We start from the raw sequence: 25,923 nt of genomic DNA, 5'->3' as shown, positions 1-25,923 counted from the left end.
TCGGCGTGTTAACCACCTGCCTCTTTATGCTATACTGGCCGGTGCCGTGAGTCAAATGCCTAACGGCAGACGCGGAGCTATCTGGCATTCTTCAATGGATTTGAGAGCTTGCAGGTGAGGGGGCTTGGGAGGATCTCGGTACCCGTGCGTAACACTCATCGGAGGAACTTGTCACGTGCTGCCGTGCCTACGAAGCGACGAGAATGAAGTGAACGTAGTTTCAAGAAGGCGAGAGTGCAGGACATAAAAGACTGACGCCTTGGGTGGGGGGATGCCACCTAGTGAGCATTCTTCGAATCCCTGGAGAGGTGACCAAAAAGGTGACCGGAGAAGTGTACACTGGCAGCACTGGTCTACATGCCAATGGTTGCCGGACAAGGCGCAAGCATAAGAAGCTTGCCGTGCAAGCTCCTAAAACTTGTAGGACACATTGTCTTCCCCGTATGTGGTTACTATCTAGCGATGAATGGTGGCCGGTTTTGTACCTTCTGCTGCCAGAAATCAGATAACTCCTTGCTGCTCTTCAATTGACGAATCTCGCAGTGGACGCTATTCTGTCCTTATATGCACTGACTCGTCGAATCGACGGCACTTTTCATAAAAGCCTCTGCCCTCTCCTGCTCATGCAGGCGCTCCCACATGCTGCGGTCCACAAAAGGGTACCCTATCTCATCCCTAGATGTCTCGCTACGTTATGACTTTTCTCATAGCAGCATAGGCATCTATATTAATGGTTACGTTGTTACGACATTAGTACCTTTTCATTTGGACTCGCCTTGTATTTGCAGGGATAATGCTTTGTATATGTATGGAAAGTGTACAATGTTTCTCTTGCTGCTTACATGAGCGGACTTACAAGTGATATAGCATGGTGTCGCTAGGAACGTTTTTTTTTAGGAGGGTGCACAACGTTGGCAGTCTGGTGGGTGCATGGCAGGCAAGCAGTGTGTTGCGTGTCATTTCATATTTATACAGAAATCATAACTGGAGAATTTGGACTAGTGCATTCTGCAACACCTTTGTCATTTCATTCTTTCCCTCACCCAGGGTCTTGATTCAAGAAGTTCTATTTCAATGCTAAAAAAACACGAGTGCACGTGATGTCATGGAGCTCCACTGTGGTCAGATGATAGTGTGACTTCAGAATGTGCGTTTTATTTTAAGCGACACTAACAATAGCCACATGGTACGTTTAAACATTTTCGATTCACTTTCTGCATTATCAGACACAAGGTTAAGCTACAAATTAAAGCATGATATTCACAAACAGAAGTATGACTGCCAAGGGTCCTTTAAAATATGTACTGATAGCCAAAGAGTATTCATGTATTTGTAAGGATTGCTGCTGTCGTAGCACGTAAAGCAACTGCATACCACAGGTTGTGAAGCAGGTCTCGCCATGTAGGCAATGAAAAGTATGCTACCCAGCCTCTAAGGCATTTAAATACTGTAATTGATTTCACAAGACATGGAACCTAATGTAGATTTTTGAGAAAAAGGTGGTTTATAATTGCTACTTTATCCTTTCAAGTCTAATTGGTTGATACAAAAAAAAACAGTGATGCAAAGAAGGTTAAGCTTCAGAGTTTTTGTATTTCATATACCTGGTAAGAAAGCATCTCACCAGCAGTGTGCAGCACATGCCTTATCAGCAATGAAAGTGCAATCAAAAGTCTTAGCAGTGGAGCTTTGTTCTGACATAAGTCGGCTGGGTTGCATACTTATCTTGCAAATAAGTCCCTACAAAGGAAAGCACATGCATGTAAAGAAATTGCAGGTAGTGGATTTAAGATACGCATCTTATGATCACAAGCATTCACAACAAATGAATGGAGATGACGTGTGTAGAGAGGTAGCTTTGCCGTCTGTATAAATGATTGTTTTCGGAAGTTCCATACATGGTCCCATACATGGTCCCATACATGGTCCCATACAAGGTCCCATACAAGGTCCCATACAAGGTCCCATACAAGGTCCCTTACATGGTCCCTTACATGGTCCCTTACATGGTCCCATACATGGTCCCATACATGGTCCCTTACATGGTCCCATACATGGTCCCATACATGGTCGCGCCGAAGTGAACGCTTCTCTCCAGCTAAGCCAGAGAACGTGGTGCCAAGCACAACGGATTGCCCGCCGCGTGTCGCCGCGATCGGTGATGCCCCCATTTCCTGCCAGACGTGTTTTCGCTTCGCAGCGTCATCCTCGGGGTCAGGATGAGAGCATGTTGCGAATCATGGCGTGGATTGGGAAAGGCCCGTGTCCGCACACGTTCTCGGCGTCGTCATCGTTGAGCGCAAAGGTCATCACTCCGCCGAAGCCTCGAGCGACGACCCACACCACCTGCGATGGGTGAACATAGAGCGCTGAAGTTTAGCGAAAAAGATCACGTACTAGAAGAAATGTATGCCTCGATTGAAGTGGTTTGATATGCTAGAGCTTTTCGAGCAGAAATGCGACACCACACGAGCGAAGTATGATGGGTCAAGAGACGATCATAGGATGCCGGCTTTCTCTATCGAAGGCCGAACGATGACATTCTGAAGTGCAGTGAAAAGCGCGCGCGGTCTTACAGAGGCGCAGCTTTCCCATATCTCGGTGTGGAGGGTAAATCTTTTTGAAGCTTTACTAATTCTGTGCATCGTAATGATTAGCGAAAAATTACTCGAGACGAAAGGGCATGTACGCTCAGGGCCACGTGCACATGAAGGTATACTGTTAGAAAATGAAGTTACAAAATCAGCAGAGCGAAAACTATATATGCGAAAGCACAGATAATCAAGCTATTTGTCAACTAAGACAATCGGGGCCTGAACGCTGTGTCATTTCAGCACGGTTTATTGGTTTTTCGCAATAAATGCATGGATAAATATGTCATTGGGCAGTCAGCGCTCCTCCCGTGTTCTTCCTTTTCGCCTCACGTTTTTATTTCGCGCGCTTAATTATATACCTTCATAGCTCATCACTCTTAATTCTGTGCATCTTAGATTGATTGTTATGTGGTGTTTGACGTCCCAAAACTACCATATGATTATGAGACACGCCGTAGCGGAGGGCTCCGGAAATTTTGACCACCTGGGGTTCTTTAACGTGCACCCAAATCTGAGCACACGGGCCTACAGCATTTTCGCCTCCATCGAAACTGCAGCCGCCGCAGCCGGGATTCGATCCGGCGACCTGCAGGTCAGCAGCTGAGTACCTTAGCCACTAGACCACCGCGGCGAGACAACATTGCAAAGGCAACAATAAATAGTATAGCGCTTTTTGTTTTTAGCATCCATTCACCCATGAAGGGAGGCCTTACATTCTACCATATTCGCAGTCTTCGGCCAACCAGAAAGACTGTAGTAGTAATTTGTGGGTCGATGAGAACTGACAAGACGGCGATTCAGTTAAGAGATATGGTGGTCTAGGCCGCCATGTTGTAACTAAGCCTTGCCTGATGCCCATACTTTTTCTTTCGCACTTCGTGAGTAGCCAAAGAACGAAGGCTTGCCCACGCTTCAAACGGGAATCAACCGTGTGTAGCGATAAGACAGACAAAATCGAGCAGGACGCATGGCTGCAAGCAGTTCAGCTTCAACAGAAGGACAGCGGTGCACACGTGAGTCACGGACGCGCACCGGCACAAGGTAAGCGATTGTGATTGATTGATATGTGGGGTTTAACGTCCCAAAACCACCATATTATTATGAGAGACGCCGTAGTGGAGGGCTCCGGAAATTGCGAGCACCTGGGGCTCTTTAATGTGCACCCAAATTTGAGCACACGGGCTTACATTTCCGCCTCGATCGGAAATGCAGCCGCCGAAGCCGGGATTCGAACCCGCGACCTGCGAGTCAGCAGCCGAGTACCTTAGCCACTAGACCACCGCGGCGGGGTGAGGTAAGCGATTGTGCTCTCTTGGATGGGAACGTTGCCGTGTGGGGTATACTTGCGGGTACGTCCAGGCACTTAAATGGCTTCGTGCTATCCGCGTCGGCTGCGGTAGGCTGGTACGAGTCGAACTTGTCTTGAATCACGCTGCTTCCATATTTGCGAATTATCGCTGTTCTTCGGTGCTTTGGTTTATTTACTATATGCATTGACATTCGTGAATGTTGCCAAAAGATTCCAGAGTAAGCGTTCGCTCCCCCCCTCCTAGCATTGACAAAATCCTGCATGCCGAGGCCCACCACGGCAACCCAGTGGTGGGCACTATACGTCTACGAACCAGTTACGAGAGTGGTATAGTGGCGCGAACCGCCGCGTTTGTATGGACTATATGGAAGGTATTCGGGCGGTTACAGTTGCGGTCGTGCTTTTTTGTTCTGGCGCGCTGAATTTCGTAACTTACAAGTGATGCGGTCTACGTAGGAAATGAGTCTTTGAGATGCCTTGAAAGATTTTGATTCTTTCTGGTTCGAATATGACAATATGCGATGGCGCAAACGCGTCGCGGGTAATTCATGTATGTTTTCGGCACTTTTTCTGTTGGAAAAACGTGCAACTGTTTAGACTCGTTTTAGCAGAACCGCTACTGCCGGCACACTATAGGTATTCAATAATTTTTTTTTCTTCCTGGACTGCAATATTTATGTTTATTTTCCTTGCGCTTTGCTCATGCTGTTGCAGCGACTATATACCGCTCGTACATGTGGTCGTGCGTGAGCACGCAGTCTCGATTTCGTGGCCATGATGTCATCTGGTTGTTGCTCATATACGGTTGTCTATCTTGTTGCGCCACTTTACGACCGCTTATTACTCGCTAGTATATTGCCCACCGTTGTGGACAAAGTCAGGATGGTTTAAAGAGAGATGCATTCACATACATAAAAAGTGATGCTGAGGCAACACGCTTCTTTTTCTTTTTTTTTCTTTTGGGAATCGTGCTATATATATATATATATCAGGCGAGGGTCTTCTGTAGATCTAGTGATGAATAAAAAAATGGCTTGAACGGATTAACGTACGAGAACCTTTATTATTATCATGCTATATATAATAATAAAATAATGTTAAAACAACACTGGTGGTTACGGAACTCATAACCTAACGCAAGCGACGTATCTTGAACCGCAAGAACTCCCCGTTTGGTGACGCACGTCGCATGCATACTTATTTACACAGCAGTTTCCTTCTCCCTCTCTCTCTATGGGCGTTAGAACAGACAATAATGACACTCTGGTTTCCGTTGAACTTTCGGTGGCTGACCTCGCAATAGAAGAGAAGAAAATCTCCAGTTCCACGCAAAACATGCTAAAATTGTTCCGCTCATCCAAGCCCGTACACTCCGCGCCGTCGGCACGAGCCACTAGGGAGGGAAGTCATAGAGAAAGGGCATGCGATGGTCCGGTCCTTCTCGCTTTCTTACGGCCGAGCAGAGTGTTGCGTCAGCAGATAATCCAACAAACGCGCTGTCCTCGAATCGGGTGTTTGCACACGACACGCAACTGCCCGCATTGCAAGCATTCACCCCCGAGGACGAAACAATCGTCCGGCGATTTAAACGGCGTTGATATGGGCCCATGTCTACGCTGCTTGAAAAGTCATGTCATTCCCATCGAATCATTGCTGGTGTTCGTGACACTTTATTATGACCAATGAAGCGCGCTGACCACTTGTCCTTTTCGCGGTGTTGCAGATGGTCCCCTTCGGAGAATCGTGTCCTCGAAAGACCGAAAATGCCCGTGCATCGTGACAATCGGGTGCGCATTCTAGATGCTGTAACATATGAAGCTTAGCATGGATTATGGTAAGTCAGACTTCTACTACGCATCATGTTTGCCTGGGCGTATAAAGAATACAATAACATCTCGAGCTAGTTGGTTGATCATATCGAAGCGAAAAGCGCGCACTTGACGATGACGGACAGATTCCGGAAACACGTACGTCCGATGAAAAAATTTCCCGAGAGATCATAGAAGACCAAACCATCGTAAACCTAAAAGACAGCTGCAGTCAGTACCCCTTTCATAGCTCTGCCTAGCCCCCGATAGTCATGGTTCCATCTTGGGAACAATGATTATTGGGGGCTATAGATAGACAATTATGGTTCCCTTTCGTTAAATTGGTGTGCATCTGTCAGGAAATTCGCCCCCCCCCCTTTTTTTTTTTGCTGCCTTTCTCGCTATTTGTTGATACGTGCTCCGCAATTACCATGGCGAATGAGCAATAAAACGTCGGTTGTTATTCAGCCCATGTGCTCTGCGTTTCCTCTGTCCGCCATCGCAAATTGCTCGGTGTTGTCGCCTCGTCGTGAAAATAGCTCGTAGTTTTTTTTCTTCTTTTGTCTCGGCCATTGGCTTTGCACCCAGCCGCTGTGTTCGTGTTATCTTTTTTGCTCCGTTCGTGCTGCCTGTAATATGAGTAAAGACTAGGCGAGTTTCTAAGATTCAATACAGAAGATGAAAGTACAAGACAAAGACCGCAGGACAAGGCACTGAGCTAAGAGATGACATGTTTATTGCAAACCGGATCTTCTACACCAACAACCACACGCGCGGATATGTATAGGGTTCCCTTTCAAGGAGAGAGAAGGTTCGTGACATCGCCTCCCTCCATATTATGTGAAAGCATGAGGCCGACCTTACGCTCCCTCTTAGCTGACCGGGGGGGGGGGGGGGGGATCCTCCTTCCCCCTTGCGCACGCCTATGCACACAACCACACTTAGTCGGGTGTTCGCAAGAAAATACCCTTCCGCTATTGTCGGCATTGCTAACTTGAGATGACGTTAGGTAATAGGAGTGAAACAAGCTTCGCGAAATGTCACAGTTGTAGGCGTGCACATTAAGAAATGCGCGTGGCATTTGTCACTTTACCTTGGAGCGAATGCTGGCGACGTTGTCGTAGCCGACCCAGGTGAGATTCTTGTAGGCGTACGGGACCTGACTCTCGTCATCAAACACTGACGTGGCACCGTCGTTCAGGAACTCGCAGACCTGCGTGCGATGGGGTGTTGTAAAAGGATCTGTCGTGCACTCGAACGCCGTTGCCTGCGCAGCACTGTATACTTCCTCGAATGTTCTCGCTATGCGATGCATGGCGGGCTCTTTCAGAAAATATAGGGACGCCGAACTATATTTGCTTGAATACACGTGCGTGTCATACACAAGAAGGGCGGTTGGGTAGGCGTGACGATACAAACAAACAAAAAGACTGGCAGATCCCACGTACCGCGGGAATCGATGATATGCGAAGCACGAATGAGGAAGGTTGATATGTCACTTAAAAAAAAAATCAACGCAACGTTACGAGGCGGAGGTAAATTATGCCGTACATGACTTTTCATGTCATGATTATCATGTTTGGACGTGTCATTTACCTTCGTCATCTATACACGTCACCTGATACCAAATTTCGTATATGTGGAGCTCGCAAAACGGCCGTGAGCGTGCTACGAGCGTATAGCATGTGGTCAAGTTTTACATGACACGCGTACCATGATTATCATAGTTTGGACGTGTCATTTGCATATGTCGTCCATTCACGTCAAGTAATACCAAATTTGGTACGTGATGAACTAGTGAAACGGCCGCGAGCACGCTATGAGCGTAGCATGAAGTCATGCTTTACACGACACGCATATCGTGATTATCATGTTTGGACGTGTCATTTACCTCCGTCGTCTGTTCACGTCACGTGATACCAAATTTGGTATATATGGAGCTAGTGAAACGGCCGCGAGCGCATCATGTGCGTGGTACGTTATCATGTTCTTACATGACACGCGTGTCATGATTATAATGTTTGCACCAGTCATATACCTTCGTGATTCATTGACGTCACGTAACACGAAATTTGGGATAAGTGGAGCTTGCGAAACGGCCGCGAGTGCATCATGAAGGGCCCAAAATGCTGCGACGTAACGTTGACGCGCGCGCACGCTGCAGGCACAACAACGCTACGCTAGCACCGGCGCGACCAGCGTCCGTCGGCGCGGCCCAGCGGCAACCGGCGCGAAATGCGACATGCTGCATTTCGCGCCGATGGCGTTACCCAGAAGCGCTGCGTCTGACGCTCTTCGTGAAGGAGGGACGCCGCGCGCTCAAACGCGCATGCGTCAAAGCAACGCAGCGTGGCGAAGATTGGCGCCTGGCATGGCATCGCCGGAGTGACGCGACGAAACAAACGCCAGCGCGCACGCGCGCCGGGTCGCGTCGAAGTGTATTGGCGCCTCGAGTGTTTCTTGTAGTAATGTTCTTACATGACACAAATCTCATGATTTTCACGTTTGAACCGGTCACATACCTTCGTCATACATTCACGTGACGTAATACCAAATTTGGCATATGTGAAGCTATAGCGAAACGGCTGCGAGCGCATCATGAGCGTGGCATGCAGTCATGTTTTAAAGACGATAGTCTTTCTTGGGGACCTTTGACGCAAAAACTTTGGTCTGTCTGTACATTTGTCTATTTGTCCTCCGTTACAGTGAACCGGTTACTCTAAACAGCACTAACAGTTACCCCGAACGGCCGACCCCATCCGCAGCGCCCACAATTTTGCTCAAGGATTAGCGTTCTTACGTGTGTGATTGTCAATTAAAAAGCAATCATTGCGCATATCTGAGGTACAATAACAACACGTCGATGTTTTGTATGTGTGCCTTTATACTAGAGAACGCACACACAAGTAATTGTAAGGACCGTATAGCGTTAAACACGTTGCGCTGACAGAGCGACGCGGGGCTCAAAAAGGCAACTTTTACCAACGCTTTGCTAAAACGACACGGTGGTGGCACCTGCCCGTCGCTTTGCGTTATACACCTTATCGCCTCCGAGAATGCACGCATCTTTCTCCGCAGGCGCGCAGGTCTTCCTTCGTTGTCTGAGATAACTGCCAGATGGCGCTCGTGGCTAACGTGCCTCGATGCACTCGTTCGCCTCAAGGAGGATTTAAAAAAATCGCTGGAGTAGAAATGGTTGCGCAGAAGTGAAGCCGTTCCTCTGGCAAGATGGCGGCTGTGGCGGCCATCTTACTAGGGGCATGATAAAACATCGCCGTTCAGCGATTAAAAACGGGGCGTTACCCTCGCACGCCCAACGAGTTTAATATGGGAACTTTTTCGGGTCACATAGTGCTCCAAGTACGTCTTACAGTTAATAGTTTTCCTTAGTGAGCCTCTAATGGGAGACAAAGTTCTTTGAAGATTCTGTCATCCATACTCGTTTCTGTATGTTATTTTGTCTGGAACAACTATCTTTTAATATAGAACTAACGCAGCATTTACATAACATATCAAAGCCACTTGATCTTCAAGTGGGCACTATCAGAAAAGAGCATGTTTCCGCCATCTTGGCAGTGGCAAAAGCTGGCTTCACTTCTGCTGGCAAGGCAATGCAGGAGTTTCCACTCCAGCAATTTTTCTTTAATCCTCCTTGGTTCGCCTCCGCTGCACGCTCGAGGCACTCTAACGCAGCTCCTCCGGAATACCATTCACCGATTTTCTTGCGCAGATCATCAAATAAATGTTTTTTTCACTATCTCCACACTCAAGACTATGGTCTTTCGACGACATTTGCAGATTACATGCAGATATGGGGCCAATTTTTTACATGACACGCACCTCATGATTATCACGTTTGCATCAGTCACATACCTTCGTTATCCATTCACGTCCCGTAATACCAAATTCGGTATATGTGAAGCTAGCGAAACGACCGCGAGCACACCATGAGCGTAGCGTGTAGTCGTGACTAGTCATAACTTGATTGATTGATTTGTGGGGTTTAACGTCCCAAAACCACCATATGATTATGAGAGACGCCGTAGTGGAGGGCTCCGGAAATTTTGACCACCTGGGGTTCTTTAACGTGCGCCCAAATCTGAGCACACGGGCCTACGACTAGTCATAACTTGAAAATCATGACAAGCATGTCATAATTTCCACGTTAGGGTCTGTCGCTTATGTTCGCTATGCAGGCATGTCATCCCATACGAGTTTTGGAACAGGTCATGTCAACGAAACCACCGCAAGAGCAGCAAGACCATGAAATGTAAATCATGGCATTCATGACATACATGTTACAATTTTCATGTTATGACCAGTCAATTACACTCGTCGTACAGTCATGTTATCCCATACAAATTTTGGTATTGATACCATTATCGGGACGACCAGGAGAGCTAAAAGCCTGCGCGGCTAGACAGACAGACAGACGGACGGACGGACGGACGGACGGACGGACAGATAGACGGACAGACAGACAGACAGACAGACGGACGGACGGACAGACGGATAGACGGATAGATAGATAGATAATCTCAGAGTCACCGAAGTTCGCCAAGAAATGCTTCGCATTTAAAAACAAACAAAAAGGCAGTGGGTTAGCTCGTAGGTGGTACCGGGCACGTATGTTCAGTGCCACTTTCCATGTGACCGAAATGTGTTCGACAACAGCGCACCTGTTTATAACAGCGCAGATGCTAATCTAACCATAACGACGACAGTGCATGGTGTAGCGAAAAAATTGACCTTCCTCACGCTTTGCGGAGTCCAGCGAAGCTATAGAAATCGAGAAACACTCGCAGGGAGACCGCAAACCGTTTGACGTCATTCGAAGCCCTTGTGTGAAGTGCGAAGCAGCTGCAACCTAATTTTCGGGAATTCGTGGAAGAGTTTTCCAATTGTTCACAGTCGCCTCATGATTCAGCATGCGCTTTCGATGCCTGTTTTGTGGTTTTCTTTATTGAAACGAATACTGAGCTCTATGATGTACGCCTGACGGCAAAGAAAGATATGCCGTTTGCCACTAAGCTGCAGCTAAAGGCCGATATTCAGTTGTTCGTCGGCTAGTCTGTCTATGTTGCCGGATCCCGTTCCTCAGCGCCCGAGGTGAAAACGCAAGGTGCGCGTCCATCTGCAAGCAGATGAGGACGCGAGCGAGCGTGCTTGTTGGTGGTTTAGGCCTTGAATGCTTGTTTTTTGCCCACGCGTTTTTCTGACAACGGAGACAAAATCGTTATGGGGCAGAGGTATACAGCTTCGCTGTAAAACTCGTACCGCCGTAGCAACCACCGATCCAAGCTCACGCTTTGCGATCTAGACCACCGCGCATATATAGACTAATATCGACCGATAGAGACGTCGCACATAGCATGCCATGGGATTCAAAGTGCACAGCTGGTGTCACGTCATGCAAAGCCACGCTCTGTGATAGAGACCACCGCTCACAGCGGCCCGTGTCAGTTTACAGTGCCGAACAAATGAAAGGATGGATAGATGATAGATAGAAATAGGAAGATAAGTATCGTGAACACATACCGTACCTTCTGGCCAAGCTTACACAAGCACAACCAATCAATTACATTACGAAACGAATTTTTTCGCGTCGCTTGTTCACGTGGACGCTATATGGCGCATTTTTTTGTTGCTTTCTTACGAAAATGGTGATACCCGGTTGAACACTTAAAAAAAAACAATCGTTAATGTTCCAAGGTATGTCTTCACTCGAAATCGACCAAAAGGCTTCGGCGCAATGCCAGCTTCAGTGAATGGAGGCCTAGCTGACGGGGACAGTGAAAGAACTGTAGTTAGCTTAAGTCGCGTCTAGGTCACGTTCGCCAAGTTGAAGCGTCTAAATTGGACAAACTCTGAGGCCGCCGTGCAGTAAAGAATCAGGCGGCTCTGTCGTGCCGATTAATGACGGTGAGTGAAGTTCTTGCGACCTCTTTTCAGAGGCTAAGGTGTACGCTGGGCAGCAATTTACAGAAGGGGCACCATCTTCGCGAGGAACACTTGAAAGCTGAATTGTGCATTGGAGAGGACCAGTAAATTAAATACGCCATTCTTCTGACTAAAATGAAGATGCGTTTTTTACGCAAGGTTCATTCCAGCAGTATATAGCTTGCTCAAAAACAGAATGCGACCGGTCATTGGACTTATACCTGCAGAATGTCGACACTGATCACGAAGAGTGGCACAATTGTTTAGAGTCTGACTTAACGCACGCCAGTGGTGCAACCAAAAGAAGTCAACCCCTCCCCCCCCCCCCACACACACATATGGGATTTTTTATCTTTATCGATGTGTATATAAACACGTGCAAATGCACGCGCGATCATACATAAGATATGTTTGAACCCAACAACCCCCTTTCCCATCAAGAAAAAGAAAAAGCTCGACGCTAAACCAAATGACCTGACGAAATGTAAAAAAAAACAGCCCTCGTATGACGAGGACAGGGAAGAAATCTACATGATGCGCTAACAACACACTGCAACAGGGCGATACATGGGAAAAACAGAGCGTGTCAGCACATCGTCACGCCAACGTGAGCGGGGTGGTGAACGAAATTCAAGGCACGTCGCGTGCGTGAGGAATGAAAGGGGAATTCATCCCAACATCCTTAGCGGTGGTGCCATTTGACATCATTAGAGATAGTATCTGATGCTTAATTCATGTTCCAAAGCCACGGTAAGGCATGCCTTAGTGGACGCGTCTCCAGAATTTCGACCATCTGTTGTTCCCTAACGTGCGCTCACATCGCGCAGTATATATACACGAGTCTCTAGCAATCGCCTCTATCGAAATGCGACCGCCGAGACCGGGATAAAACCAGCGACCATATAGGGTCAGTAACCAAGTGCCGCAACCACTGTACCACCAAAGCATACGCTTATCGGCAAGATCAAGAGAACTGCGACTGTATAACCAGAAATAGCTGTTAAGTAAGGCCCCTTCCCCCATCCGTCTATCTTTAAAGCAGGGGATCGGCCTCCCTTCGGCAGGTCAATTGTATAGCACACCAGCAGCCATTTGACAAGCGCTAGAGTTCATTTCTTTGGCACTATATGAGCCTCCAACATCCCGATTGATTGATTGATTGATTGATATGAGGAGTTTAACGTCCCAAAACCACCATATGATTGACTTAATCCCGGATATTGACTTAATCGCAATTATTCGGTTGATGGCCTATCCGCAAGCAAGCAAAAAAAAAAAAGAAAAAAAAAACCGTCATGCTGGTAAATGCTATTCGCCGAGACACGGCACACCACGGGCCACCGACCTGCCAAACTAAGCTTCTTGGCCCAACATGCGTGTACTGTTTCACGGGGCTCTTGAGCGTCAAGTTACCTGCTCGTGAATTAGGGAACGTTCACTTTAGTCTATTAAAATAACTGACAATGGTCATTTGTTTACTTGCGCATTACAAGTCTGGTGTAATGCCAAAGATTCACGTATTTTACTTGCTTTTTAGGCAAGAAATAGTGAAAATAAAATGTTGCATTGTCATGGCCATGCCTCTCATTGCACTGAGTCACCATCATCATCAGCCTGACTGCGCCCACTGCAGGACAAAGGAAGGCCTCTCCCATGATCCGCCAATCAGCCCGGTCTTCTGTTTTTTTTTCTACTGCCACGTTATACGTGCGAACATTTTATGCCCATCGACCCATCTAACTTTTTTGTCTGCCTTTCGTGCGTTTGCCTTCTCTGGGAATCCAGTCAATTTCTTAACGACCAGTGGTCATCCTGCCTACGTGCTACATGCCCGAACCATGTCCATTTCTTCTTTTTAATTTAAAATATCACATCCTTAACCCCGGTTTGTTCCCTAACCCACTCTGCTCTCTTCTTGTCTCTTAAGGTTACACCTACCATATTCCCCGCCGCGGTGGTCTAGTGGCTAAGGTACTCGGCTGCTGACCCGCAGGTCGCGGGCTCGATTCCCGGCTGCGGCGGCTGCATTTCCGATGGAGGCGGAAATGTTGTAGGCCCGTGTGCTCAGATTTGGGCGCACGTTAAAGAACCCCAGGTGGTCGAAATTTCCGGAGCCCTCCACTACGGCGTCTCTTATAATCATATGGTGGTTTTGGAACGTTAAACCCCACAAATCAATCAATCACCTACCATATTCATGTCCATCGCTTGCTGGGTCGTCCCCAATTTAAGCAGAACCCTCTTTGTAAGCCTCCAAATTTCTGGACCGTCGGTAAGTACAGGCAAAACACGGCTGTTTTATACTCGCCTCTTGAGGGTTAGCGGTAAATTACCATTCATGATTTCAGAGTGCTTGCCGAATATGATCCACCCCATCCTTGTTCTTCTAGTTCTTTCATTCTCACGGTTCGGCACTACGAGCTAATGTGATGTGTTTTTACCTCACATTAATATCGAGTTATCTTTTCCGAAGTGCAATTTTTTCGCGCTTGATTGGAGTGGCACATTGAGTGCACTAGGAATATTACACATATTTGTACAACACACATAAGCATTTCTTCAGTTCTATAGACATTTGACCTCTCTACAGTGTGATCGCCCTAAACACATCTGTTACCATTTCATTCATAGTGTATATATATACCTATGTGTATACATCGCCAATACATAAGCCCCCCCCCCCCCCCGCTACATTTCCCCCCCCCCTTTTTTTCCCGATGTAGGAGGGAGACGTCAAGCCCTGGATGTTCGACTAGCAACGCACTTTATACGTACATTGCACTCTGTTCGACAACTTAGATACCTTTCAGTCGTATAGGTTAACAATATTTATTTAGATTCGGCTTGCTATCTATCATTCTCTCTGTATATATGAACAACAGGCACACGTACCCAAGGGTATGGGACGGAGCCATCACACGGTCCAATGCCCGTGGCTGGTGCGTCGAAGCCATGCGACTCTGGCCGCAGGAGCGTGTAGGTGCGCCCGTACAGTGGGAGTCCCACGACGAGTTTGGAACGGTCGGCACCCAGCTCCACCCAGTACTCTGCCGACCAGGCCTGCGCAAAACAGCGTGTTCGCGATATGAGAGCAGTCTCAGCTTCGGAAAAAAAAAACAGTGCGGCTATGTCAGGGGTGAAGTCAGTAACATTTTCCTGGAGGGGGGGGGGGGAGGGGGCAGCCATTTAGATTTATGGTTCCTCTACCTCGATCTGAAGGCGGGGGGGGGGGGGGGGCGGGTGGGCAGATGTGGTCAAGTGTCATTTTTTGCTATGTATATCACGGCGAAAAATATACCTGGGGAGGAGGGATCACGGGCCCAGTGTGCCTTTATCCCTGGCTAGACCACTGGGCCACGCATAGAGCAGTTCAAATAAGAGAACGCAGCACAGAATATACCCGTTGACACGTTTCCCCTCGGTATTTCCTAGCATGGACGTAGTCAAGGGGTGAAAATGAAGCTCTTGCCCCCCTCCTCTCTTCAGCCATGAAGGCCCACCACACCCAAAGTGCAGAAGATTGGGCGAGTTGGTTCGTCGTACTCGAGCTGATATAGCGTATTACGGTAATTAAAAAAATGGCTGAGTAGACTGACACAAAATGACCGAGGGCTGATTTCCTTGGCACTCTGCCCTCTTGCAGTTCAAGTACCACCTCACCCCACTTATGAACAGCGACAGGACGAACGGGAATGCACACAGTCTGTGTGTGCGTCTTCTTCGTCTTGCCCTGTTTTCATAAACATCTCTCGGAATGAATCCTCTGATTCTGATAGCTGAGAAAAAAAAATTACCCCGATTCTCGGTTTTTACGTGCCGAAACCGTATGGTTACGAGACATACCGAGTCATTCTTTACCACTTCGGTCGAAACGAAACTGATTGCTTGACCTCATATCTGTATACATTCAAAGTTTCTACTTTGTAGAAGCATTGTTCTATGGTGTCTTACGACTGCAGTTTACTCCGCATGCTATAAGCGAAGCGAAGTATCCTGATGCACGAAATCAAATGAGCAATTGTTTAAGGGAATCGGGTTATGTTCGGAAAGTACGTAACCGCGAAGTATCTGCGCTGGACTCCTTCGATTCCGCAAACAACACACTGTTACGATCATTAAGATAAATTTGAAGAGCGCCCCACGAATACGTCGTTTTCGTCATTTGCGCAAGTTTCAATGGGGGAAATGGCACGCGGGCTTTACCCGGAGAATGACTTACCACGTGAAGCGTAGAGAAAATGCCCTCTTCCACTTTGCGTTTGAATAAGGGGCTGTTGTGGCCCGTGAACGGTAGGTAAGGCTTGTACATGTGGTAGTCGTAGGTCATCAAATTGATGAAGTCAGCGTACCTGCATGGTGGAGGAAGAGGACAGCGTCGAACACTGTCGTTATGTAGAGAGGCAATTATACAAGACTGAAAAAAAATTGCGCTACAGTTGCTGCGAAAATCAAAGTTAGGGAGGAGACGTAAAATGAAGGGGACACTACAAGCGCAAACTACCAACTGTAGTTCACAGAAATAAGTTGGAAGAAAGAGAGCTTCCAGGAAAGAGAAAAGTCGGTTTACGAAGAGGGTGGGGCGCGGCAGTCTTGCTCAACTGTCTTCAGGTGCTACACGTGGGGAGATCCCGATCACCAGATGTGGTGCTGATTCCAAATTCTTATCCGAGTATGCTAATTCAATTGCTGTTACTGGCTTCTGATGAATTCGATGTTCGTGGGGTTTAGTAGAATGAACCTGGAAGCGACGCACGCGCTTAATTGGTTTGATATGCGAAAGGCTTCCCAAATTTCGCGTGTAGTCCTATTGTTTGATTTGGCCAGAACTGTTTTTTTTCAAACATTGGGCTACACCCACCCTCTCTGCAGTGCATGGAAATGTTGCCCGTGATCGCTGTCTGCTGGATGCATAGCGATGCTCTTTAAGCTGCTCGTTGATGCATCTTCCCGATTGCCCAACATATCCTTGCCACATGTTAGTGGGTTAGAGTATACGATGCCTACTTCACATTCAACGTATTTTATTTTAGCATAACGTGTTCGGCATTCTTCTTTCTTCGCATGAGGGTCGTTTACTTTTTGGCACAATCATTCCAACTCGACTTGAGCTAAGAAAACAACATCCAAGTCATGCCTCGCTCTGGTATTTTTCAGTTTATGGGATGCTCTGGTGACTGTATGGTACCTCTACCGGCTTTTTGTCATGCTTAAGGTTTTCTTTCGTTTCATCTGTTTTAGAATGTTTTCCCCAGCTGATACCAGCATGCCGCCTGGGTAGCCACTTTTTTGTAGGTGCTGTATCTGCAGGTCAAAGCTCTCATCGCGTCTTTGCGCGCAGCAACTTCAGGTAGGTTGTGTCATGCTTGCGTAAGCAATGTTCATCTTTGCTAACTTCGTGTGCGCAGAATAGAAGTGGAGCGTGCCCTTTTCTCCTCTCAGTAATTTTTTTCAATCACGAAAAAACCATCTAGCCCATTGCCTCACTTTGCTTACAAATATGCAAAGATACCCTTGAAAGAGAAAGCATGCAAGTGCGTGATTATAGCTACAAAGGGTACCCATACGCTTTTCCCACGTAGAAAGCTTTCCCGGACCAGGATGAGTTTACTATAATCTCAGAGGTTCCACTTCTAATAAATTCGTACAAAACTGTTCTTTCATTAGCATCATAAATTCATAATACACACGAGCCACTTTTATATTTGATGAACCTTATACCCCATCTTGCCCGCTTTCGCAGAACTGGCTTGCCGAACACAACACCCACCAAATGAGCCGGACAACGGGGCTACTGGTGCGCTACTTAGGTCGTGGTGTTTGATTCTGACAACGGCGGCCACATTTTGACGGGACGAAATGTAAAGGCGATCTTGTACTTAGATGTGGATGCACGACAAAAGAAACCCATGTGACCAGAGTTAGCCCGGAAACCCCCCTGTGCGGAGGGCTTCAGGGCGACTTCAAAGTTTTGGCACGTAAGATGTTGAAGCCCCACGCTAAATAGTAATACGAAATTAGGAGGTGGGGAATCCGATGATTGACAGCTCCAGACCCGATAACGCGTGCTGGGTACGCGTGCCGCTGACGTTGGAGTGAGGGTAGTAGCGATTGTGTTGAATTTGGTCTCTATCTCGTTTTTATCCGCTAGATCAAACCATCCCTCCTGTCTACCAAATAATTTACATACATGCATACATACATACGTACTTTGGCGACCCCTTTGTGAAAACTTGGTGTTTTCATTAGCATTTACATATTTTCATTTGTTCAGTGGCATTCCACACTCTATTGTTTCCATAGCACACGCATATAAATTTTACAAAAATTACAGCATACCAACGGAGTGAACGATGATGAGTGGGGTGAAGTGTCTGTCTTGTCTGTCTGTCTGTTTGTCTGTCGTCTGTCTGTCCAACCCACCACTTTAATCATCAACTATAAGAATACCCTACCGCCATATAGTGCTCTTATACACAATTTTACTTAGACACACAACGCCATCTAGTGAGCAATTTATAAACTAGAACAGGCTACATACTATGTACTATTGGCGGGGGAGGGAATGACCCACACCCTAGGTTGTGGGTCATTACCTTCGCTCCTCAAAAGGGCCGACCTTCTTGACACAGGCAGAACTCACCGCGAGATGGCTGTCGCATCGTACCCTTGCTGGATGAGCTCCGCCGTTGCTGCCACAGCGACTGACAGCAACAATTCGTTGCGGTGAGTTGCATCCGACTCGTTCTTGAATGACTCGCGGACTTCCTGCAAACGAGACCCGCATTGAAACTCGCAAAAATGGGTACTTTTTAAAGAATGATGTCCACTTGGCCAAGACTGTTGACGTATTGTTACAGCTTACTTCAGCTCCGTCGGAGCGTTTGTTGCAATAATCGTCGCCTTCAAAAAATGTTCCATTATTGACATTCCGCTGATCAACTTGAATAACTTCTACAGAATCGGCTGACAACGTACCACAGTCGCTCATTTCGGTGATTTATTAATTTAGGCTCGTTTTAATTTTTGGTTTCCGTGAAAAGTGCGTTCTGAAACGTGGAGCTGGGTGCAGGTGATTTCTGACGGTGGAACTTGCACAGCATTCTCAACTCTTCATAAGGTAAGCCTGAACAAATAAGCATGACTCTGTGAAACTGTTACATGTAAAAGTAGACAATCACCATTTGATTCGTTTGGATTGAAATGTAGTAGTAGGTTACCTCTAAGCAGCTAAATATGAACGTGAGCAAGCGTCGTAAGAATTTATGACGCTATAGTGCGCTTCTATGACATTGACAACACTTTTTGCTCTTGCATTTTTTTACGGCCCACCGAATTAGGTATGAATATATATTTTTTTGTTTCATTAAGAAGTATGATAAAGTAATCTTGCTCATCTTAACATCAATGTTTGGTGTCTCTTCAGTATACTTCTACCTAAGTGTACGTTGTTATCTTCCATGAATTGGTGCTGAGCTTTTCCCGTGCTGTATACATATATAGGCTATATGCAATATAGATTCATTGCCTCTATTTTGTGGCTACACAGACGAGCATTACATGGAAGTCGGGAACATGATCTGTGGCCTTCCGTAAACTTTCAGTGGAGGAAGTTCGTGAAGGGTTCACCTTGAGAAAGACGTCAAAGTTTTTGCGGTCTTCTTCCGGTGGAGCTCCCTGTCCAGGAAATTCCCAGTCAAAGTCGATGCCATCGAATCCGTACTCGCGAAGGACCGCTATAGATGATGCTATAAACCTGTTCGAAGAAATATTTGTTAGGACGGTGAAGTATCTATATTTGTGTGCTACTCGGCATGTTCGTTACTCGAGCGCAACAGCCGTGTGTATATGATATGTACGTTTGAACACTGAAGTTACCTTGATGAGGGCGCAGTAGCTGAACGCAGTTGCCACGGCACAAAAGTGCTCGTAACACTAAACGTTGAAGGACGCGCACACGCACACACCCACAAAAGGCAAAATGTTAGGGAAATAAGGAAGCTTGAGACTAAAAGTTCGCGAACATGCGGATGTCGCTGAGCCGGGATTTCCACCAGCGGACTTGTCTTCTTCAAGTTGCAGCCTTGAAGAAAAGTGCGCTTGTCGATACGGCGGCTCCAGCGGCACACCGTGTCCGAGAATTTTTAGTCTCTCCGAACGTTTAAACAGATACAAAGGCACGTCTCGAAAATCAATACCTCCTATTCGTATCTACACGTCAGAAGTAAATTTTGCTTAAGCATGACGTCAGCGTTTCCTTTAGCTGAGCCCACGATTGCACACGCATACACTTTTACAAAGGCTCGTCGATGTGACATATATACAAATACGTACCCAAAGAAACGTAAGCATGCACATGGGTCCCCTTCAGAAAGGGAGTGAGTGGGGAGCGGGAGCGAATGTTAGTCGCAGTGCCCCAGCCAATGTTTGGGGCAGACCCCCCACATACACACACAAAGGTGAGTAGGGTGCAAGCCTATGCGAATAAATACTACTGCGTGAATACGTACAGTGTGTTGGTATTGAAAATTCACTGCACAACGCGGAAAAGACACGATTTCGATCGGTCGTGTAGTTCATAAAGTATTAGAAATTACACGTCTATGATAGAAACACTGAGGAAGATAGGACCACCTACTGAAAAAGCAGTCAGACCTATTCGCAGCATCCTACCATTTTTTTATGCAACTGTTACGCTAAAATGAAGGTGGAAGATGCTGAAAACTGTCTCAAAGCTGTGTCTCAAAGTGATAAAACAAAGTTGCAGTGCCAAGCCTACGTGCGAGGTCTGTCAGTCCGTCGTGGCATATCGGAGTGTTTGCTTTTGTCCACCACTCTGTGCAGACGACAACGTCGCCTTATGAAGGGCGTACATACAGCGTCCCTTTTGTTCTTCAAAACCTTCCTTATAAGAGAATACGTTACAAGTTAATAAGAGTCTAAAAGCCTTTCCGACTACGGTGGTATATCAAAATGCCCAACGTGGGGCCGCTTTCTCTCTTAACTGCTGTTCACGGCTGCGCTGTTTCTATGGGCAATATACTAAAATAAAAACTAGATACTTATAGGCTCAAGAGAAGAGCCAGCAGAAGAGCACCCATTTCAACGCGCAAAGACAAGAACTCACTGCAGCTCTGGATAGACTAGACGATCGGCCTTTGTCGGAACAAAGAATTCTGGGTCATTGGCCGAGCCCATCCTCAACCCAGAAGGCTTTGAAAGCTTTGCTGCGCTTTTTGCGGACAACTGGCCTCAGAGACAGACTTTAGTGTCTTATACTCTTTGATGTTGCCTTGCCTCTGTCGCAATTTTTTTGGTAATTTCTCCCTCTCTTCGCAACATTTCTTTTTAACATCTTTCATTCCCCTCACCCATTTCCCCAGCACAGGGTAGCCAGCCGGTCTAAGAACTGGCTAACCTCCCCGTCTTTCCGCTTAAACTTTCTTCCTCCAGCAGAGGATAGACTCGTACTTTTTCCTTCCATCCGACGAAGCGATGACAGCGCTGAATACTCCCTTGGAGCCAAGCGCTCCCAGGGACAGCATCACCTTCAGCGACGGATTGGTGGTCTTCAGAGCCACCAGCCGCCTGTACTGAATCGTGTCCTCCGGCCGTTCCGGAACTAATGCGTCGTCGCGCACGGCAGCGAATCCGCACAACAGGTGCGTGCATAGATGGGCCATCGCGGGGCCCGGGTCCAACGTGGGTGGCAGGACGAAGTAGCAGACACGCTTCCTAGCCGCCGGCCCCCGCCACGCCGGGACGTGGTTTGATGACTGGTGCATGGTTGGCACTGCGCGAGTCGAAAATTAAAATAGATTGAGAAATTCAAGCACAATCAATACAACTAAAGCCCCGGGGCTTTAGTTGTATTACTTCGTACTCAACTGCTCTCCCATAGTTGAGTACGAAGTACACGAAATCGTTAACCACTTTCTCTAAGCACAATTCTTTGGATAAGCGACCTCCATAAATTGCGAAAATCTTGGGCCCATAATTTTGGGAAAACCTTTCTGAAAACAGTACAGTACTTAAGCGACAAGACTACCTTAGACATATTATTGAACTTTCATGTTATATGTGAACGCTTAAATTGGCATTATTACTTGTGTTTTTACAACTTATGTGTGTTGTGGACACATTTCTATGTAGTGTGGACACATTTCTCTGTGGTGCGGACACTCAGTATTGAAAAGCGTGGGCTCATTGCGTAAGCATTGTGCTATGTAGACATGTATAGCCTTGTGTTCACTACAAAACATGCGATGTTGACTTTTGTGCTGGCGCCATACATCGGCTGAGAAGAAAAGGACGATGGCCTTCGCCTTCTAGTCGTCTTAAGTAAATGCGTAAGGATAACATTGATAACATAGAATTGAATATTCCGTTAAAGGTTAGCCGATCGGTAGAAACAGTCATCTGCAGGCTTCGACTTGGTACAGTTTACACGAAGGCCTTCCTGTATAGAATAAGGAAAGCTAGCAGTCGTACCTGCTCATGCGGAGAAGCTCAAGAAGACGTGTAGCACACTCTTCTACATTGTAAAATTTATAACGTACCTTGAAAGAACCTATTGCATTTCGGACAGTTTAGGGACGGCTGACTGCTTTCCCACAGTTGAGTACGAAGTACACGAAATCGTTAACCACTTTCTCTCTGCACAATTCTTTGGATAAGCGACCTCCATCAATTGCGAAAATCTTGGGTCCATAGCCAAAAGGAAAGCTACAAGCCACTGCAGCGCGTGCAGTCATCCACTATCTGGATGAATCAGATACAGCTCAAACGTACTAAACTAAAAAAAAATTGTTATCGCCACTGTTAACCGGTATGTTTCAAAACGATATTTTCATGTTTCACTACGATAATTTTGGAAAAATCTTTCTGAAAACAGCACAGTACTTAAGCGACAAGATCACCTTAGACATATTATTGAACTTTCATGTTATATGTGAACGCTAAAATTGGCATTATTACTTGTGTTTTTACAACTTATGTGTGATGTGGGCACATTTCTGTGTAGTGTGGACACATTTCTCTGTGGTGCGGACACTCAGTATTGAAAAGCGTGGACTCATTGCGTAAGTGTCGTGCTATGTACATATGTATAGCCTTGTGTTTGCAATGAAATATGCGATGTCGACTTTTGTGCAAGAGGAGTAGCCGGCGCCACGCATGCATAGGCATCAACCTCTCCTTATATACATTTATTAAAAAAAACTTGCGAGTTTTTCTTTTAAAGGTTGTCGTGGTGGTAGAGGGCCCTTTCGCTCGCACACGTATACATTAAAATAAAAAAAATCTGCTTTCATGTAGCCATTGTTAGCGACTTCATACGACGAACAGGCGCATGCGATGCTTCAGCGTTAATAAACTCACTGTGTCACTTTCGCTGCGAGATATTCAAGCTTGCTCTGTATCCATTTTCTTTGGCTTGCTGAGAGGGCAACCACTTATTTAGAATTTCATTGCCCGACTCTCTTATATTAGGCGTGAAAATGTGGTTTCTCATGTCATGTCTAGTGGCCTTCTCTGCATTTGAGCTGCCCCACATTGACTTGAATTCGCAAAGCTGAAAGATAGTTTGACACGAAAAAAAAAAGACAAAATGCGAGAAAACAAAACACGACTCTGTTTTCGGCTGCTTTGAAATTATTTATGCGTACCTGACACTTCGCCGAAATAATAAAGTCGACCGGATAAAAAAATATAACATAAATTTAAAATGACAGAATTGACACTGAGCTGGTTAATAGAAATTCACCTTGAAAAAAGAAAGCACATTTGTTTATACAAACTGGTGTCCCATTGGACTAGCGCGGGCTATACATCACATACACACCAGAATATTTTTCAACACAAATCTAATAAAAAATTGTAGGAATCTCGAATGTTACGTAATTTAAAAAAACAACAGGTGATATATAGCTCAGCATGAATGATATTAACTTGTACAAAATTTCGTTAATGAAAATGACTTCATTTCACGATAGTAGATATCATTTTTCAATTTTATGGAAGGAAAGAAGCTGTACGCAAATAAGTTAGCACATGGATGGAATGATGCAAGATTAACTTTGTGGCTATACCTGATAGGTTTAATATTATTAGAAGACAAATGTTTGTTAGCTAACAACGCGTGCAAACTCGAACAAAAGTTAATAGACCCAGGCAACACAAACGCCGTATATATTGCGTGGTTCTTTTCCCTTATGTCCGTGTTTGCAGGCCTTACTTTCTTTCATGAGCATGAGTGATAGCCAAGATGGTTAAATCACAACTCTGCTCATTCTCAACATTGTATTGCGTCACTGCCGAAGAAAGCTCCGTTTGGCACGTGCATAAAGCAGCGAACGGAAAAGGTCAGTACTAAGCACGACTCTACAATTTCAGCACGTTACTAATAACCCCTTCTCAATGAAAAAATAAACTCATTGTAGTAAAAACGCACTCTCTCAATGATAAAGAGATCAACGCTCACCTCTATTATATCTATCCTCTTGGGCTGTTGCAGCTACAGCGAGAAGAACCCATATTAGGGATGTGCGTGATACGCACGTCCACCTCATAATGACGTTGTTTATCCGCGAGTTGTGGCGTTCTCAAGTGAACGCTTGCGTCTTCTCGTTCGCTGTAAGCGTCGCGATTGTACGCGTTTCGCTCGGGCCAAGCACCCCTTGTCTGACGACGCAGGGGGCTCGGCGAAGCGGCGGAGGAGAGTCGGAAAACGATAACGGTGCCCGCTCGCGAATCTCGAACGGCGATACCATGAGTGACGTCCTTCATTCCTGCTTGCGGCTGGCTTCTGTTTGCGCCGCGCGATGTACTACAAACACGATGCGTCAGACCTTTCGCTTGAATGCGGCCGACTTATCAGCGGGCGCGGGAGCGCAACAGATGCACTTCAAATCAAATCAAATCTTTATTTTCCTTTTCCACAAAAGGATGGAGCGGCCGCAAAAAGCTACTGTGAGAAGTAGCTTGACGAAGGCGGACGCCCCTGAATTGACAGCTTTGGATTGATTGATTGATTCGTGGGGTTTAACGTCCCAAAACCACCATTCGATTATGAGAGACGCCGTAGTGGAGGGCTCCGGAAATTCTGACCACCTGGGGTTCTTTAACGTGCACCCAAGTCTGAGTACACGGGCCTACAACATTCCCGCCTCCATCGGAAATGCAGCCGCCGCAGCCGGGAATCGAACCCGCGACCTGCGGGAATTGACAGCTTTGGAAAACACTCCAAAGAATCAGAGTCGTCAATGGCACAAAATAAACAGAAATAGAAGTACTGTACGCAGAGATGATCACGAATGACCCACGAAAATACCAAAAAAATCAACACCACCAAGAAACACTGATACCTACAATCAAAAACCTCCTCTTGTAGTACTTCAATGTGGTATCACAATATTTGCCGCAAAACAATAGCTGTTCGACTAAGAAATAAATAAGTTTGGTGCGATTAGAGTGGTGCTTCATAACAGTATGCTCATTTCTCTATTGTAGTCCGCGCAGCCCAGCTGAGCGAAATTATACGTTTGCGGCTCGTTAGTTTTTTTTTTTACGTACCACGTGCATGATAAATTTTCTTTTCGCCTTTCTTTTGTGATCTTCAGTGCTGTCGGTGAATTTTTATGACTGTATTCTTGTTATTAATGGTAAAACGTTTTTATTTGGTCATATCAGCGTCAAGAGGCGCTGGCACACACAATGCCAGAACCCACCGAGGCAGCTTAGCACGTATAGGTGTTCCGCTGGTGGGCACTTGGTCGCAAGCTTGATTCTCGGCCACAGCGACTGCATTTTGATGGAAGTGGAAGGCAAAGGACACCTGTATGTTTATATATAAATATAAGCTAGATAACCCCAGGTTGTCCAAATTAAAGCTCCCCTCTACAGCATCCGCCATGGTGGTGTAGCAGTTATAATGCTCGGCTGTTCACCTGAAGGTCGTGGATTCGATCTCGGTCACATTTCGATGAAGGTGCAATGCTAGAAGAAGCTTATGTTATGTGCGATGTCAGTTAGAGAACATACGATTGTGGAAATTTTCAGAGCCTTCTACAGTGGCGTTCCTCAGAATCTTATCAGGGTCTTGGAAAGTAATTTCCCAGCAAATATTTTGTAATGCCAGACGTACCAGTTTTTGTCCCTAACCAAATCTAAGGAGCATCGTGTCGTGTGACTGGTACACCTCGTTATTTGTCAAACAATGCCACTGACCTTGACCGGACGGTAGATAATGTTACCGCTACCGCAAGCTATCATAGCG

At 46.3% G+C, this 25,923-nt stretch overlaps 1 protein-coding gene and 1 long non-coding RNA gene across 2 annotated transcripts in view; one reads left to right on the top strand and one right to left on the bottom strand.

The window, feature by feature from the left end:
- Positions 1 to 1,130: 1,130 nt before the first annotated feature.
- LOC119188273 (acidic mammalian chitinase) lies at positions 1,131 to 24,348 on the bottom strand. Its single transcript, XM_037436233.2, has 8 exons — positions 24,130 to 24,348; positions 21,120 to 21,441; positions 19,278 to 19,404; positions 18,292 to 18,416; positions 15,871 to 16,000; positions 14,544 to 14,711; positions 6,805 to 6,924; positions 1,131 to 2,346 (listed from the first exon to the last, which is right to left on the bottom strand). Exons 1-8 carry the CDS (start codon positions 24,215 to 24,217, stop codon positions 2,215 to 2,217), a joined length of 1,212 nt encoding a protein of 403 aa, XP_037292130.2. The 5' UTR covers positions 24,218 to 24,348; the 3' UTR covers positions 1,131 to 2,214.
- LOC142818049 (uncharacterized) overlaps positions 3,548 to 25,923 on the top strand; it is a 30,856-nt gene continuing 8,480 nt past the window's right edge. Inside the window, exons 1-2 of the long non-coding RNA XR_012895502.1 lie at positions 3,548 to 3,635; positions 5,627 to 5,737. This is a non-coding gene — a long non-coding RNA (uncharacterized LOC142818049). The remainder of the gene's footprint in view (positions 3,636 to 5,626; positions 5,738 to 25,923) is intronic.

This window comes from Rhipicephalus microplus, chromosome 1 (genome assembly GCF_043290135.1).
Source record: "Rhipicephalus microplus isolate Deutch F79 chromosome 1, USDA_Rmic, whole genome shotgun sequence".
In the NCBI taxonomy this organism is placed as follows: Eukaryota; Metazoa; Arthropoda; class Arachnida; order Ixodida; family Ixodidae; genus Rhipicephalus; species Rhipicephalus microplus.
Note: the sequence above shows the minus strand (reverse complement) of the source record. Positions and strands in the feature narration are given on the sequence as shown.

Bases quoted from the DNA above. Each gene is read 5' to 3' on its own strand.
- LOC119188273 (XM_037436233.2), bottom strand. From the start codon at position 24,217: ATGAGGTGGACGTGCGTATCACGCACATCCCTAATATGGGTTCTTCTC. The intron at 19,405-21,119 runs GTACGAGTCTAT...TTCTTCGAACAG, and splicing joins TCGTCGGATGGAAGGAAAAA to GTTTATAGCATCATCTATAG. The intron at 14,712-15,870 runs GTAAGTCATTCT...TGTTTTGCGCAG, and splicing joins TTTTCTCTACGCTTCACGTG to GCCTGGTCGGCAGAGTACTG.